At 39.9% G+C, this 13,163-nt stretch overlaps 3 protein-coding genes across 13 annotated transcripts; 2 read left to right on the forward strand and 1 right to left on the reverse strand.

Moving 5' to 3' along the window:
* Window positions 1-7: 7 nt before the first annotated feature.
* On the forward strand, window positions 8-1,914 carry LOC107223525 (RNA transcription, translation and transport factor protein). Its single transcript, XM_015663219.2, has 4 exons — window positions 8-191; window positions 295-516; window positions 610-708; window positions 802-1,914. Exons 1-4 carry the CDS (start codon window positions 131-133, stop codon window positions 1,164-1,166), a joined length of 747 nt encoding a protein of 248 aa, XP_015518705.1. The 5' UTR covers window positions 8-130; the 3' UTR covers window positions 1,167-1,914.
* Window positions 1,517-6,581, reverse strand: LOC107223506 (transmembrane emp24 domain-containing protein bai). 8 transcript variants are annotated; one of them, XM_046745698.1, is made up of 8 exons: window positions 6,427-6,581; window positions 6,157-6,337; window positions 5,842-5,962; window positions 5,655-5,725; window positions 5,483-5,485; window positions 5,063-5,189; window positions 4,830-4,947; window positions 3,599-3,782 (listed from the first exon to the last, which is right to left on the reverse strand). In XM_046745698.1, the coding sequence occupies exons 2-8, from the start codon at window positions 6,334-6,336 to the stop codon at window positions 3,758-3,760; spliced, it is 645 nt and encodes a 214-aa protein (XP_046601654.1). In that variant the 5' UTR covers window position 6,337; window positions 6,427-6,581; the 3' UTR covers window positions 3,599-3,757. The 8 variants fall into 8 exon arrangements, 6 of the variants coding, with proteins under 6 accessions (XP_046601652.1, XP_046601654.1, XP_046601653.1 ...); XR_006905430.1 differs by having other exon boundaries at window positions 3,859-4,947; window positions 6,157-6,539; XM_046745697.1 differs by having other exon boundaries at window positions 6,157-6,541.
* A 72-nt stretch (window positions 6,582-6,653) lies between these two features.
* Window positions 6,654-12,968, forward strand: LOC107223514 (zinc finger protein 678). 4 transcript variants are annotated; one of them, XM_015663204.2, is made up of 6 exons: window positions 6,654-8,309; window positions 8,648-9,894; window positions 9,997-10,187; window positions 10,479-10,745; window positions 10,916-12,602; window positions 12,683-12,968. In XM_015663204.2, the coding sequence occupies exons 4-6, from the start codon at window positions 10,479-10,481 to the stop codon at window positions 12,907-12,909; spliced, it is 2,181 nt and encodes a 726-aa protein (XP_015518690.1). In that variant the 5' UTR covers window positions 6,654-8,309; window positions 8,648-9,894; window positions 9,997-10,187; the 3' UTR covers window positions 12,910-12,968. The 4 variants fall into 4 exon arrangements, with proteins under 4 accessions (XP_015518690.1, XP_046601615.1, XP_046601614.1 ...); XM_046745659.1 differs by having other exon boundaries at window positions 8,648-9,508; window positions 9,575-10,187; XM_046745658.1 differs by having other exon boundaries at window positions 6,654-8,070; window positions 8,208-8,309; window positions 8,648-10,187.
* Window positions 12,969-13,163: the final 195 nt, after the last annotated feature.

The following is a 13,163-nucleotide window of genomic DNA, read 5'->3' on the forward strand; positions in this document are numbered from 1 at the left end:
GGCGTTCACTTCCTTACAATGTTTACTCCGTCGATAATTGCGGTATAGCACTGACTTTCAGGTGTACTTTGTCTTGCCGTTAAATAAGAATTGTAAATAAATTATAACCGCGTAATTTTCCACTTATAAAATGTTTAAGAGAAAATTAAAAGCGCTAGATTACATAGACCGGGATAAGATAAACGCGAATGGTGAGTCGCAACCGGTTAGCCGGTACACATACAAAAATTTAACCTCCGGTCTCTCACAAGAGCGATAACAATTTTTCTGAAATTTCAATAATATCGTCTTTAGACCCACAACACTTTCGCAAACTGGTCGTCTGGCTCGAAGACCAAAAGATACGTCACTACAAAATTGAAGATCGAAAGGACATCAGAGATATAAATTCAACCAGTTGGCCCGAAACGTTCAAGAGATATTGCGAGGACGTCGCTTGTCCGATAACTACCCAGCCCGTGGATCAGCTCGAATGGTTGATCGGGTTTGCCATCAAACTGGAGTTCGAGGATAACTGTAAGAACCGTACCATGTTTGTTTGGGTACTACTGAATTCTATTTTCAGGCACTTACGAAAATTTGAGTTTCATTCAATTCAAACTATTGCAGATAAAAAGTATCAACCGATAACAGGCAAGAGTTTGAAAGATATGAATAAACCGGTAGCACCCAACATAAAATCATCAAACCCGTTAGACAATCTGGACTGTGAGTATTATATTTCAGACAAAACTTTTTGAACTTACGAACATGACAAATACCGGTATTCACATTTTTTAATTCTATTTTCGATGATTAAAGTTCACAGTGCAGAGTTTAAGAACGGAATTGAAGAATTACGAAAGCTACTTTGCATTCCTCGACATTCAGATCACCTTGTAACTCTGCAAGCGTGCAGTAAGATAGTTTGCATGAGACTGAATGCAGAAACTTTATTAAATCCAAAATCGATAGTGTTAAAGGGAAAAGAGTTTCCGATATTGGAAGCTGAGTTGGGATTCAATATGGGAGATCCAGTTCTGAATAATGCGGCAAAAATCTTGAGATTGCTGTACATTCAGGATTTGAGGGACCTTCAAACACGAATAAATGAAACAATTGTCAGTGTTCAAAATATCACTGCAAATCCAAGGACTGATACGAAGCTTGGAAAAGTTGGAAGATAAACAGTTAGTCATTACGATTCCCATTGCACATTTACACACACGAATGGGATGTTAAAAATTTTGCTGACGTTCATTGGCTAATATTGTTTGATAACAATAATTGATATCAATTTCTAACAATGAACCAAGTACTGCTATTTATAGACAAATTGATTCGTCATATGTTAGGCGTATTTGAATAATGGAATGTAACGATAGGTCAAAACTAATAAATAATTATAATATACAATCGCATTACATTCGTTGATTGTCTTTTTTCACTTGCTTGTATTGATATCGAATGAATTTAGATGTGAGGAATTCTTTGAAACCTAAGTTTAATGGATAAGAATATAACTCAGATTTCACAATATGTTTATAATAAATATTTATTGTATGGATAAGAGTAGAGGAAAATTTGCAAGTAAAGAACTTTTTACTCGTTTCATAACACAGTTTCTTCTTTTTTGTGTTACAATAAAGCTGGTAGTAACTATTTATCATGACGAATGTACAGAGGCAGTTTGGAACGTGATTTTTCGCAATGTGTATATAGATTATTTTTAAATTATTTACAAAAAATTGCGTAATTAATTAATCACTAGACAGCGATCAGAAGTCTTAATTTGTTACATCATTGCGATTATAACTAGACTTGGTGAAATAGAATTCATGATTGGATAGAATAACTAATAAGGATATGTTTATGTATAATAGTTGAGGAGACTTGATTTAAAATTTAAAGTGAATGTAAACGACTTAAGAGCAACTGACGAAAAAAAAGCTTATATGAAAGATACATAGTTCAATATTTCTTTCAAATTCTCATATATTTAGATTTATAAAACTAAAGCTTAATTTAATGTGAAAAAAGACAGAAATTCAGTTTCCTCCCGTAATAGGCTCAATTATAGAATAGGATTTTGAAAACGTCCAGTTTTTTGATCATCCATAGCTCGTAAGAACCCGCCTACTAATTGATATTTGATGCCTAATTCTAGAAAAGATTTAAAAAAAAAAAAAAAAAAAAAAACGCATCTTCAGCAGTTGACAAGTAATTCTACCAGGATTTCAACACGTCTGTTCTTCGTTGCCGTCACCGTTATATCGTGTTTATAAATTATAAAAGAACTAAGAGAGCCTGCATCTGCCTTTGTTCCCGAGTGGAATCTCTTCCTCTTGACAAGACTCGATCCTCCCGGTATTTTCTTCATCTTGAAGAGAGGCTTGTAAGGCCCTGGCCAAGGCTTCGTCCTCGCTGATAGTTCCTTGAAGATTCGTAAACAGGCTAGAATTGGCATTTTGATTATTCTGTGGGACTTGACTCTCGGCCTGTTTGTTAAGAGCTTCAACCCTCCGCTGACGCATGGTTTCCTCTTTTCCCACACAAGCGTGATCGCAGGGATGCCGGTGTTTCAAGCAAAAGTTTTTCCCGCAGTCCCCGCATTTGACCGCGACGATTTCCTTGATTTTGCAGCCCTTGGACGTACACTTGTTGGTGAAGACTTTCCTCCTGCTTTTGGCACGATCTGCCTGACAGTCGTTGTCTATATGCAGACTTACCGCGAGATCGGGTGGATCGGATCGCTTCGAAGGCACTGGGGCGTTGCAGAGCGGACATACAGGCACTTGAACGTCTTTCTTATAGGCACTTGGACACGCGTGACCGGTGTAGGATATGTGATCGGTGCAGAATATCGCCTCGCAGGCGTCGCACTTCAGGGGCAGAAACTGGAGACGGTTGCAGGTTTTTTCGGAGCAATGTTCACCCAAGTTTGGAAACTCCATTGTCGTCGGATATTTCAGGGTGGATCGTTACTGTTTTCACGCTTCGTTGAATTCGAGATATAATTTGTCGATTGTTCGCCAATTTTTACTACCTGCACACTCTCGTTGTTAGCGATTCGCCAGCTAGCTGGGCCACGTCCTTGTCCTCGAAACTTTATCGATAAACTGTGTCATCGCCGAAAACCCGTGAATGAATAAGACCACGCAATTTATAGCATTTACAACGCTAAACGGGAATTGTACGTGGGATTAATTCGTAGAAATTCGGGAATGACGGTGATCGGAATTCGCCGCGTCATTAAAACGCAACGTTTCACTTCCTGCACTCAATTTTGAACCACGATTGCACGATTTGTTCTAGAAACGACGACGCGTTGGTATCTCAAAATTTTATCACTGCACGCAGCGCCTCCAGCGGAATTTTACATTAACAATTTCGAGACGTCGACGTTGATGCCGTCGGTAACCGGCCAGTCACAGTTTTTCGAAAACTGAATTTTTATTTTCGTATCCGATCGTATATCAGAAAAGTTTCGAAACTTGATAAAGATATTCAATGGAATCAACAGGAAAAAGGCTACTTCTACCATCTGATTACTAAAAGTATAAGAATTCGTCTCACCCAAAGGGATAATTTGTTGTGGAAAAATAGAAACGAAATCCTCGAGTCTTCGAACATGTTTTATTCCTCAAATACGGAAAGGGTCGACTTTGTTCGTCGCAATTTTATTTCATCGTTAAAAAATGTTCACGTCCTTCCAGATTCGAATTCCCTGTACAGTCAGGCGTTTCCGAAACTATCGAACGGCGGCAATTTCATGATTCTAGCAGTCCCGAGACCGGCTAATACTGAAAAAATAAAAACAGCCATTAGCTTCACAATGATGATATGTAGGGAGCAGGGAACAATATTAATGATACGAACCGGCCGCAAAGGAAAACATCACTGATTTTCCAGTAGTTTTGTTAAATTGTTTCGAATGGTAAGCGACGTAAATACCGGCACCGATCAATCCGCCCCCGCTTACTAACCTACAACCCAAACAATCACGGTCTCTGGCTGTAACCACGCTTTGCCAATCTTCCGACATGTCGATTCACTTTCAATGATTGTCGCAGAATCAAGTTTGTAGGTTTTTTTTTCTCCACTCCACTTTCGGAAATTACACCGATTTCAGATAGCTCGTAACCCGTTTTAGAGTCGAAAGGCAACCTTTTCTACTCATTCTCACCCGAGAACGGCCATCTTCCAATGACGTCACTCACAAGTCACGTGCTTCCTCATGACACCGCGGTTTCGTTTATTTTTTGAATAAAATCAATTTAGGTCAACGAAACATAGGTGAAATAGATAGGCCGTAAATCTAAAACAACACATAAGGTGTTCCCGGATTTCATTTTTACTCTTTAACAAAAAAAAAAAAAAAACCATACATTGTATATTACCGATAATGTATGTATTTATGTCTACATCTGTGTGAATACACACGAAGTAGGTTGTCGATGATTCCTATGTGAAATATTGTTTAACGTATAAATAAATAATCGTTTACCGTTCATTGTTTTATACTTATTTCAGTAAGTATGCTTCAAATTTTTTTTCAGCTTTTTGCATACGTTTTTTGTTTGTTTGTTTTTTCCCCTTCTTTTCTATTTTCAAAATACAAAACTTTCAGTATAGCTGTTTTGCCAAACATTGTTTCAGCGGCGTTACTTAATAATTGTATGTATGTACAATATATAATTAAGGTACAACGAATGGTGCCGAGCGTAAAAGATTTTCCATGCAATCACCCGATTGAATTCTTGCAGCCTTGAGGCTTATTACATTCGTTCCCATTTCAATTTGCGAAGGATTATTTTTATTTGTACATTATTCTCATTCTTTTCATTTACTCGATCAGTTTCTTCGCTTTGAAAAAACGCCGCAAATAGAGAACCTGCCAGGTCGCCAGACCCAGGAGACAACACATTGAGAATATGCTGAAGTACAATACTCTACTGTTAGTCGACTCTGTAATGATACGAAAAAGAAAGTGATGAGAAAGTGATATCGAATCAGTGGCAATTCTGCATTTTTCAATTGACGAGCATGCAAATGAAAGGAAGGAGAGTAAAAAAATGCCCACCATTTGTGTCTCTCATCTCTTCCTCGTTTTTGCGCATCCAGGAAAAGGCCTGAACAATGGATTCGGATAAATCCTCAAGACGCTTCAGCTCCACTTCCATAGGTTTAAGCTTGGCTGCTTCGCCAATCTATGGAGAAAATTAAAATTTCAGGTAAAGCGCTGTGATGTGTTTCTCTTCTGTTCTCACAATCAGTAATTTTTGCTCACCTACGTGACAACTATGTCAACATAAGATCAAAGATAAATAAGGGAAATGAAGAAACAAGAAAAATTAACAAAACAAGCAACCTATCATTCAATTTTATAATCAAGAAAACATGTTAATGAATCAACGAGGCACAAATCAAAATTGGTATAAGTTGGGTTATTAATTATACACGTGAAACTATACTTGAAGCAAATTATTTTATGTGACTTTACCGCCTGTTTCGCCAGAGTTCAAGCCGTATAGGGTATATATATGCAGACAAAAGAGAGAATAGTAATAAGTTTCGATCGTCAAAGAGATTAAAATCTAATAAATATGTGAAATGCAGCATCTTGTTTCTTTGCAACAGAATACCGATACTACTGAGTCAGATTTGCCACTCACCCCTTCGTAGCTTTTCGCCTCAATCCCTCGCTTGATATTCAACGCGACTTCTTGCTTTATTCCTCGCATATCTGTAGCAACCAAATTGATTAACACATGTCACCAAGTGAAATCGGCATCGGACGGCAGCTCCCGTAGTTCGAACTGTGACAAGATGATAATGAGATAAAAAAAATGGCACACTTACGAGGGGGAACATGAGATGTGAAGCATATTTGGAAGGTGTCGAAGGTTTCGGTGACGAAGGAAAACTTTCCACGTGAAATATCTTCCTTTTTGGAAAGTGTGTGTCCTTTGGAGTCGGTTACCTGGGTGAAAGAAATGAAGGTAAAGCGGTATCGAGATATGTATATGTGAGAAGAAAAAACGGTGCGCAAATATCGCAGCCAACGAAGCATATTGGGGACGGACAGACTTGGCTACAACATAACCTATAACCCCGAATTTCTAACCGCAGCGTAGCGAAGCTTTCTCGGCTGACCCGAGGCCTGGCGTAACTTACGATGAAATTAGCAGTCTGTCCAGTAGCTTCAGAAACCTCGTATTCACCGGAGACAAGAACGTTGGCCTGAACTTCTTCCCTCAAACACTTCTCGGCGTTGGGCTCTAAGTAGAACATAATCGCCCGTACGTTTGCGAAAAGGGAGAGAAGCGCAACGGCGACGAGAGTCTTGCCCGCCATTCTGTATTCGATTACCACGGGAAATATTCTTTTACAGATTTAATAAATACGCACAAAATGGTTAACGAGAATACTTCTTTCTTCTCACACCTCACATGTAGACAGTCTGAAGGAATGTATCAAATACTTCCGACGTGTATTAACATCGCGATGAGTTGGCAGCCATTTACAAGTCGCGACGTCGCTCGACGGTGGTTCAACTACATGTATGGATGCATTGTACACGTCACCTCCGGTCTGTATAGGTATTCGTTTCGTGCACATTTTGCACACACATTATCAATGCATATACCTATATTTCTCTATGCGTACCCGCTTGTCAGCGTCACCAGTAGGCATAGCAGGAAAGTTCATACCCCTAAAGCTCGGATTTCATGGGCTGTAAAAAGTAGCAGCAACACAGAGATGAGTAAAAGTTTTTATTAGTGCTTGAAGTTCATTCATCCAAACAGCAGAGCAAGCAAACGTGTACACTTGGGGACAATGAATCTGAGACGGCTAATTTTTTACACCAGTTATGTTGGCTACACAGAGAAATCTGCAGCCCCACAGTCGGCCGAGCGCGAAACAAACACAATCTCAATAAACATAACATAACCCACGACCGTCGAATCTAACCTTAAGATAGATACCGTGGAAATAATGACTTGTCTGATTGACACGTATTCTAAGGTTAGATTCGACGTTCATGGGTTATGTTGCGTTTATTGTTTAATTTATTGTTTATGAGGATCCTAACCTTTAAACATTTGCCCCTGCCTAATTATCGAAAAAACTGTTGAAAACCGACGCTCTGCTTAGGTTACGCAGACGGGCGGCTGATTCGAAATTTTATATGGATTAGGAATATTTCGATTACGCTGCTCCGTTATTACTTGAAAATTGTCGACTAGTTTCGTTATTTACTCCTTTACAATTTCTGAGAAAAATGGGAAAAGCGACGCCCACTCGTTCCGCATTGAAGGTTCGGGGGTCGGCTGATTCGAACCACTGAATTTGATGTGAACTCGTATCGGTGTCGAAAAAAATGATAATTCAGCCGAACTTGGCTATGCTCGTGATTGTTTTTCTGTGGTTGATAAGCATACGTACAATTTAGCAATTTGCTCCTGCCTAATTATCCAGGCAAGTGGGAAAGACATAGCATATGATTTGTAGGTTATGTCGACGGGCGGCAAATTCGAAATTGTATCCGCCACAACACACGGTAATTTGGTCCAAGAGACAATTGCTTTCAATCTCTCCGGGGTTCCCAATCATTTACTAATGCTGGTAGTTTCACTCTTATAGTTTTGCAGAAAAGTATGATAAATGAGCGGAATTATTTTCTCGCTCGTGTTGATCACCGGTAAATTTGAACTGGTTCCTGAGATGAAAATATTTTTATTCGCCCAAAGCGACAGTCTTCTCCAACTTCCGGCTGCTATCCAGTTGGCATTCACTTATCGCTCAATTTTTCACTTTACCCCATTATAATTCTCTAAAATCTCCAGAAAAAACCAATGGTTCTGATTCCAGAGTCCAGATGCGCAGCATTGGATCCGAACTCGTGTTCCGTGTAAAAGGATAAGAATCCGAAAAAAGTGATAAATATTACCACTTGCTCTATAAACACCCTCCATTGCTCCAAAGTTATCATTCATTGCTCCTCAGTTGACAATCATTGCTCATTCTTCACTGCTTGTAGTTTACTCTGCAAATGGAGAAAATGAATGGGGACTGTGCTTCGGTAAGGTAATAATAAGCTGCTAATAGGCAACGCAGAGGATATTTATTCAGCTAAACTAGACTAATTCTGTAATTCTGAAATGGCACCGCAAACTATTCTAATTATCAGCTTTTAATCATCACGTTTCGTCCTACCTGTTTAGGCTGAAAGGAGGATCATCCAAGTGAAGTTCTGGTATTAGATTGATCATCCACTTGTCATAGAAACCCAATCCAACTCTCAGCAACGCTTCACCAAATATCTGGTAATAATAAGGAGGAAGATAATGATCCTCTCGACTCAAAAATATTGATGATTTTCTTCCACAACCTGAAATTATTTATGGTGATAAAATACAATACGTGTTCTGACAATGACGTTTTCAAGCTCCAAACCAACTTCGCGTATTTTAACCACTTCAATGGTAAAGTGAGAAAAGACCTGCCTCAAAAGAATACTTTCGTCAATGGTTTCAAAGTCCAAAGATTGACAGTACATACATTCCACTAACACAAATTGCCGTTCATTAAAATATTAAATAGATTATCCAACACATAGAACATCCATATTTTTATGCCATATTACCAATTTTTGAGTATACAGGATGACCCAGGACTATCGCCCCGTATGCTACTAATGTATTCCTCATGAAAATCTGCAATTGAAACGTTTGCTGCGTGTGATGGGGAATTTGCTATTGCGATTCGGCCAATCCAGTAGCAGCCTACGGCGCTGAACAGGACTGGCAGATCATCCAATTCCAAACAGCTGTAATTCCCAAGTATCAAATCTTGCATCAAAACTACAAAAAAGCTTAAGTTCACAGGCGCCAACTTTCATAAAACCCAGGGTTTAGCTACATAATAAGTCTGAGAGGGGGAATTGCTCTGCGAAAACATGAACCTTTTTGAAAACAGAAATCGTAAATAGACACACTGACTAACGATTTGTTCACAATTAGTTAGATAAATATGAATGAATTTTTGAGCAGTAATTCCTCTGATCCCATATAATTCTATTTTTTCAAGTACCTCTTCGTGATTAATGATATCAAAAGATTTCGCCAAATCCAAAAACGCATCTATTGTTGGTGTGGAATCACTAATGTTCTTCCAGATTTTGTCAAAATATTTTTTCTGAAGTCAAATTGACTCGCAGACAAGATGTTACATTGATTCGAAAAAAAATGGTAAAATCCGTGGACCGAAATTACATTCTTTTTTAGTAATTAGTTACAGGAATGAATATTGGGATAGTTACGATCAAAGTGGAACTTTTTACGAGGGCAATAAACGCTGATACAAAGTAAATGTTCGTCAAAGACACGTCAGCCAAATTGATTTCAGGAATTACTTCATCCTTGTCGGTAACATCTATGTGATATTGTCTAAATGAGACGATGGCCGTGAACTGTCGTAAGGCTCAGGAGGAGGTTCTCGATTTTAAGTCTGATCTTATACCAAAGTATGGATATCTGGTAGAGTCTTGATACGGTCAAGTGAATTGTGTTCGTAATCAATAACATTCCAGAAGCAAAGTATAGAGAAAAAAGGATAATTGAAACTGAATATGCCTTGCAAGACGCAGGAAATGGTTCGATTCTGGAGAACATGGTATATTCTGTGCAGAACTTTTACATCGATTAAGCTTTACACTCCAAATTCTCCAATTGAAATTAACATTCTAATGCAACCTCGTACCAAGGCAAAGATAAATAAAACGAGGATCAATCTTGCGACGGGTATGCGCGGCTGTAGACAACTGTGCATTCTGAAATGAGATAAGACTGCCCGAAATATTGTCATAATGAACAGCTGATGAGAGACGAAGATGAGAATATTTTTTTGCAAGTACCCGTACATACATATTTATATCTATAAGTTACAGACTTTTTTTCACTGTATAAAACCACATCTAACACCAACTGCAAAGAAGGGTGTTCTTATTTCCAGTGACTGTGATCGCCAACGTGTACTAGAATGTCTTTTGTTGTTAGAGGGAGAAGAGATGAAAAAAAAGAGAATGGGACTACGTTGCATTGTTCTTGTTGCCGTGGCGGCGTGTTTGAAAAATAAATGAAACATTGCTTTAGTCGATAAACCAAAGAAGCTGGATCTTGGGAGCAACAGAAATTTCATTTCAGGTATTGCATTTAGTTTGCCATGAAAGAGACTTGAGACTCTGACAACTTTCCAAGGACAAGGTAATCTGCTCTTACCAATAATTTCAAAACAGATTCTCCTAAGAGTGAAAAGCAGTCGGTATTTATCGAGTTTTCTCTCTTTTCTCACGGGTAACGAAACTGTTATAGTTCATCAAAAGATGCTTTGATATAATTTCAACTGAACCAAACAGCTTTATCTAATAATCTACAATCATCAATTGCACAGTTGTGCTAAAAGTCACTTGATAATAACATTCTTCTTTTTTACAGATGTCGAAGGCGGAATCTGTGAGTACGCTGAGTAACGACGACGACGAGATGAACGATTTGGACGGATCAATAATTTGGTCCCAGGACGATCCAGTATCCTCTAACGAGATGATGGAAATTGAAGATAGTATCGGCCCAGGAGGAGATACTGCTAATTTGCTGTGCAGACTGTGCGCAGGCAGAGCTATCGATCCCATATACATATACTCGGAAATTGGTGAATCGATGAAATTGGCACACAAAATGAACACCTGCCTTAGCATAAAGGTCTGCGAAATTTGAAGTTATTCCGAATCATTGTTTTAGAACACAAAGTATAAACAACTGTTTTTCTTTAATGTAACGAGGCAAATGTCTTAAAAAATCAAATAACAAATGACATTCTATCCTAGAATGGAATTCATTGTGCCAAAAATTAGTCATCCTTGACATTTCAGATTCGCAGGACCGATCCGCTACCTAAGCAAGTGTGCCTGGATTGCGCGGAGAAGATAATGTACTGCAACGACTTTGACACTCAGTGTATAAAGGCGGAGGAAACACTGTTGATGATGTTGCGAGAGAAGCAGCGTTTTGAAATTCCGGAACTAATAACGAACGAGATATTGTGCGACGAGAAGTCGTGTCCGCTGTGCTTGAATGGACGAATGACAACAGGTCCACCTAACCGGACAGATCCAATATCTGCGGAATTGTACGACAGCGATATCGTGCTGGACAGCAGCGACGAGGAGAGAGCGTACGAAGAACTGAAGGCGGAGAGGGAATCTGGCGGAACTTCGATAATGCTTCAGTGCCTGGGTAACAGGCAGCAGTACCTCAAGTGCGGAGCCTGCATGAATTTGTACCACACCAAAGAAACCCTCGACAGCCATAAGTGTAAGCCAAACGTCCAGAGCACCTCGAAACCCTACAAATGCGCGATCTGCTCGGTTACATTTACTTTTGAGGAGAGACTCAATTTCCACATGAGGTTTCACGCCAGAGCCAAAGCTCTCTATTGCGAGATTTGCAAAATAACGTTTGGCAAGGAGTTGAAGCTGTTTTATCACTACAAGAGGTACCATTGCGAGGCGACAACCGTATCCTGCCTACAGTGCGGCAAACTGTTTGAAAACCAGTTGGCGCTAAGAACGCACGTTTGCGTCGATGGAAAGACGAGGCCTCACATCTGCGAGGTTTGTAACAAGGGTTTCTCGGATGGCTACACCTTGAAACGCCACGTTGTGACGCACCTACCCGAAAAACCGTACAAATGCGGTCAGTGCGCGAAGAGTTTCACGCAGAAGTCGAGGTTAAACAAACACATAGCGGGACACGGCGTTGTCATCGAGGAGTCACAGACCACCTGGAAGTGCGTTCAATGCGGCGAGGCGTTTGCCACCTGCGACGACGCCGACAATCACTACAAAACGCACGATGAAAAAATAACTCTAATCGAGGAGCTGACCGCATCAAAAATGTACCACTGTGAATTCTGCAACAGTTTTTTCTCCGATTTGGACAACCTAAAAACACACCAGAATTTACATTCAGTGGAAAAACCATATAGCTGTAACCAGTGTATGACCGTTTACAAGTCGTACGCGGAAGCGGTTCTGCACTGGAAGGAACATCCAAGGATCTTCAAAGTGTCGATCGCCTTCTCGTGCGACATTTGCAGTAAGGACATGAAGGAACTCTCGCTACTCTACAAGCACAAGCAAAAGCGACACCACTACATACCGAGGAGGTCAGAGAGCGGGGATCTCAAGTTTATCTGCGAACTGTGCGGCAGTGTGTTCGACAAGATGACTGAGGTCCAGGAACACGGCAGAGAGCAGTGCTCCAAGTTTCCATGCGATATATGCGGCAGCCTGTTGCCCACGGCCAATTCCCTCAATGCTCATAAAAGGCGTCACAGCGGACTCAGGCCCTATGTCTGCAACATCTGTGGAAAAAGCTACACCCAGTCTAGTCACATGTGGACGCACAAGAGATTCCACATGGGGGTGAAACCCTACGCTTGCGAGTATTGCGATCAAAGATTCACAATAAAACCTGACCTGGCCGACCATACGAGGAAGAAACACACCAGGGAGAGACCGTTCAAGTGTGACGTTTGCCACAAAGCTTTTCTCACAGGTAATCTGATTTATTCTCAGCTAAGTCAATTGATCTTGTCTTGAAATGCGATCTATATAATGGATTGTTCTTTTTTACAGGTTCCGTGTTTTATCAACACCGGCTGATTCACAGAGGAGATAGGAGGTACAAATGTCACTACTGCGAAAAGGCGTTCACCAGAACCGAGGCTCTCAATAATCATATTAAAATACATACAGGAGAAAAACCTCATGCATGTGACGTGTGCGGAAGATGCTTCAGGCAGAAGGGTGACATGCGTAAACATCGAAGAACACAACATGTTCCTAAACACGAAGTTGTATGATATTTCATAGCTACAGATTATCCAGACTCTGAAATAAAGTTTTTTTTCGTACCACTTCACCCAATCATTCGTCGTTTATTCCATTCACTCGTTGATTGCGTAAGTAAATATACATTTTAAGATATTGCGATGTAATCAAGGTGTACGCAGACAATAATAGTCAATGGAATTAATGCCACGCGATAAGTTATCTGTATGAAATCTTTGAGATACAGGCCAGTCGAGCATATGTCACGCATGTCGCGATGACAGTT

This window comes from Neodiprion lecontei, chromosome 7 (assembly GCF_021901455.1).
Source record: "Neodiprion lecontei isolate iyNeoLeco1 chromosome 7, iyNeoLeco1.1, whole genome shotgun sequence".
NCBI classification, from domain to species: domain Eukaryota; kingdom Metazoa; phylum Arthropoda; class Insecta; order Hymenoptera; family Diprionidae; genus Neodiprion; species Neodiprion lecontei.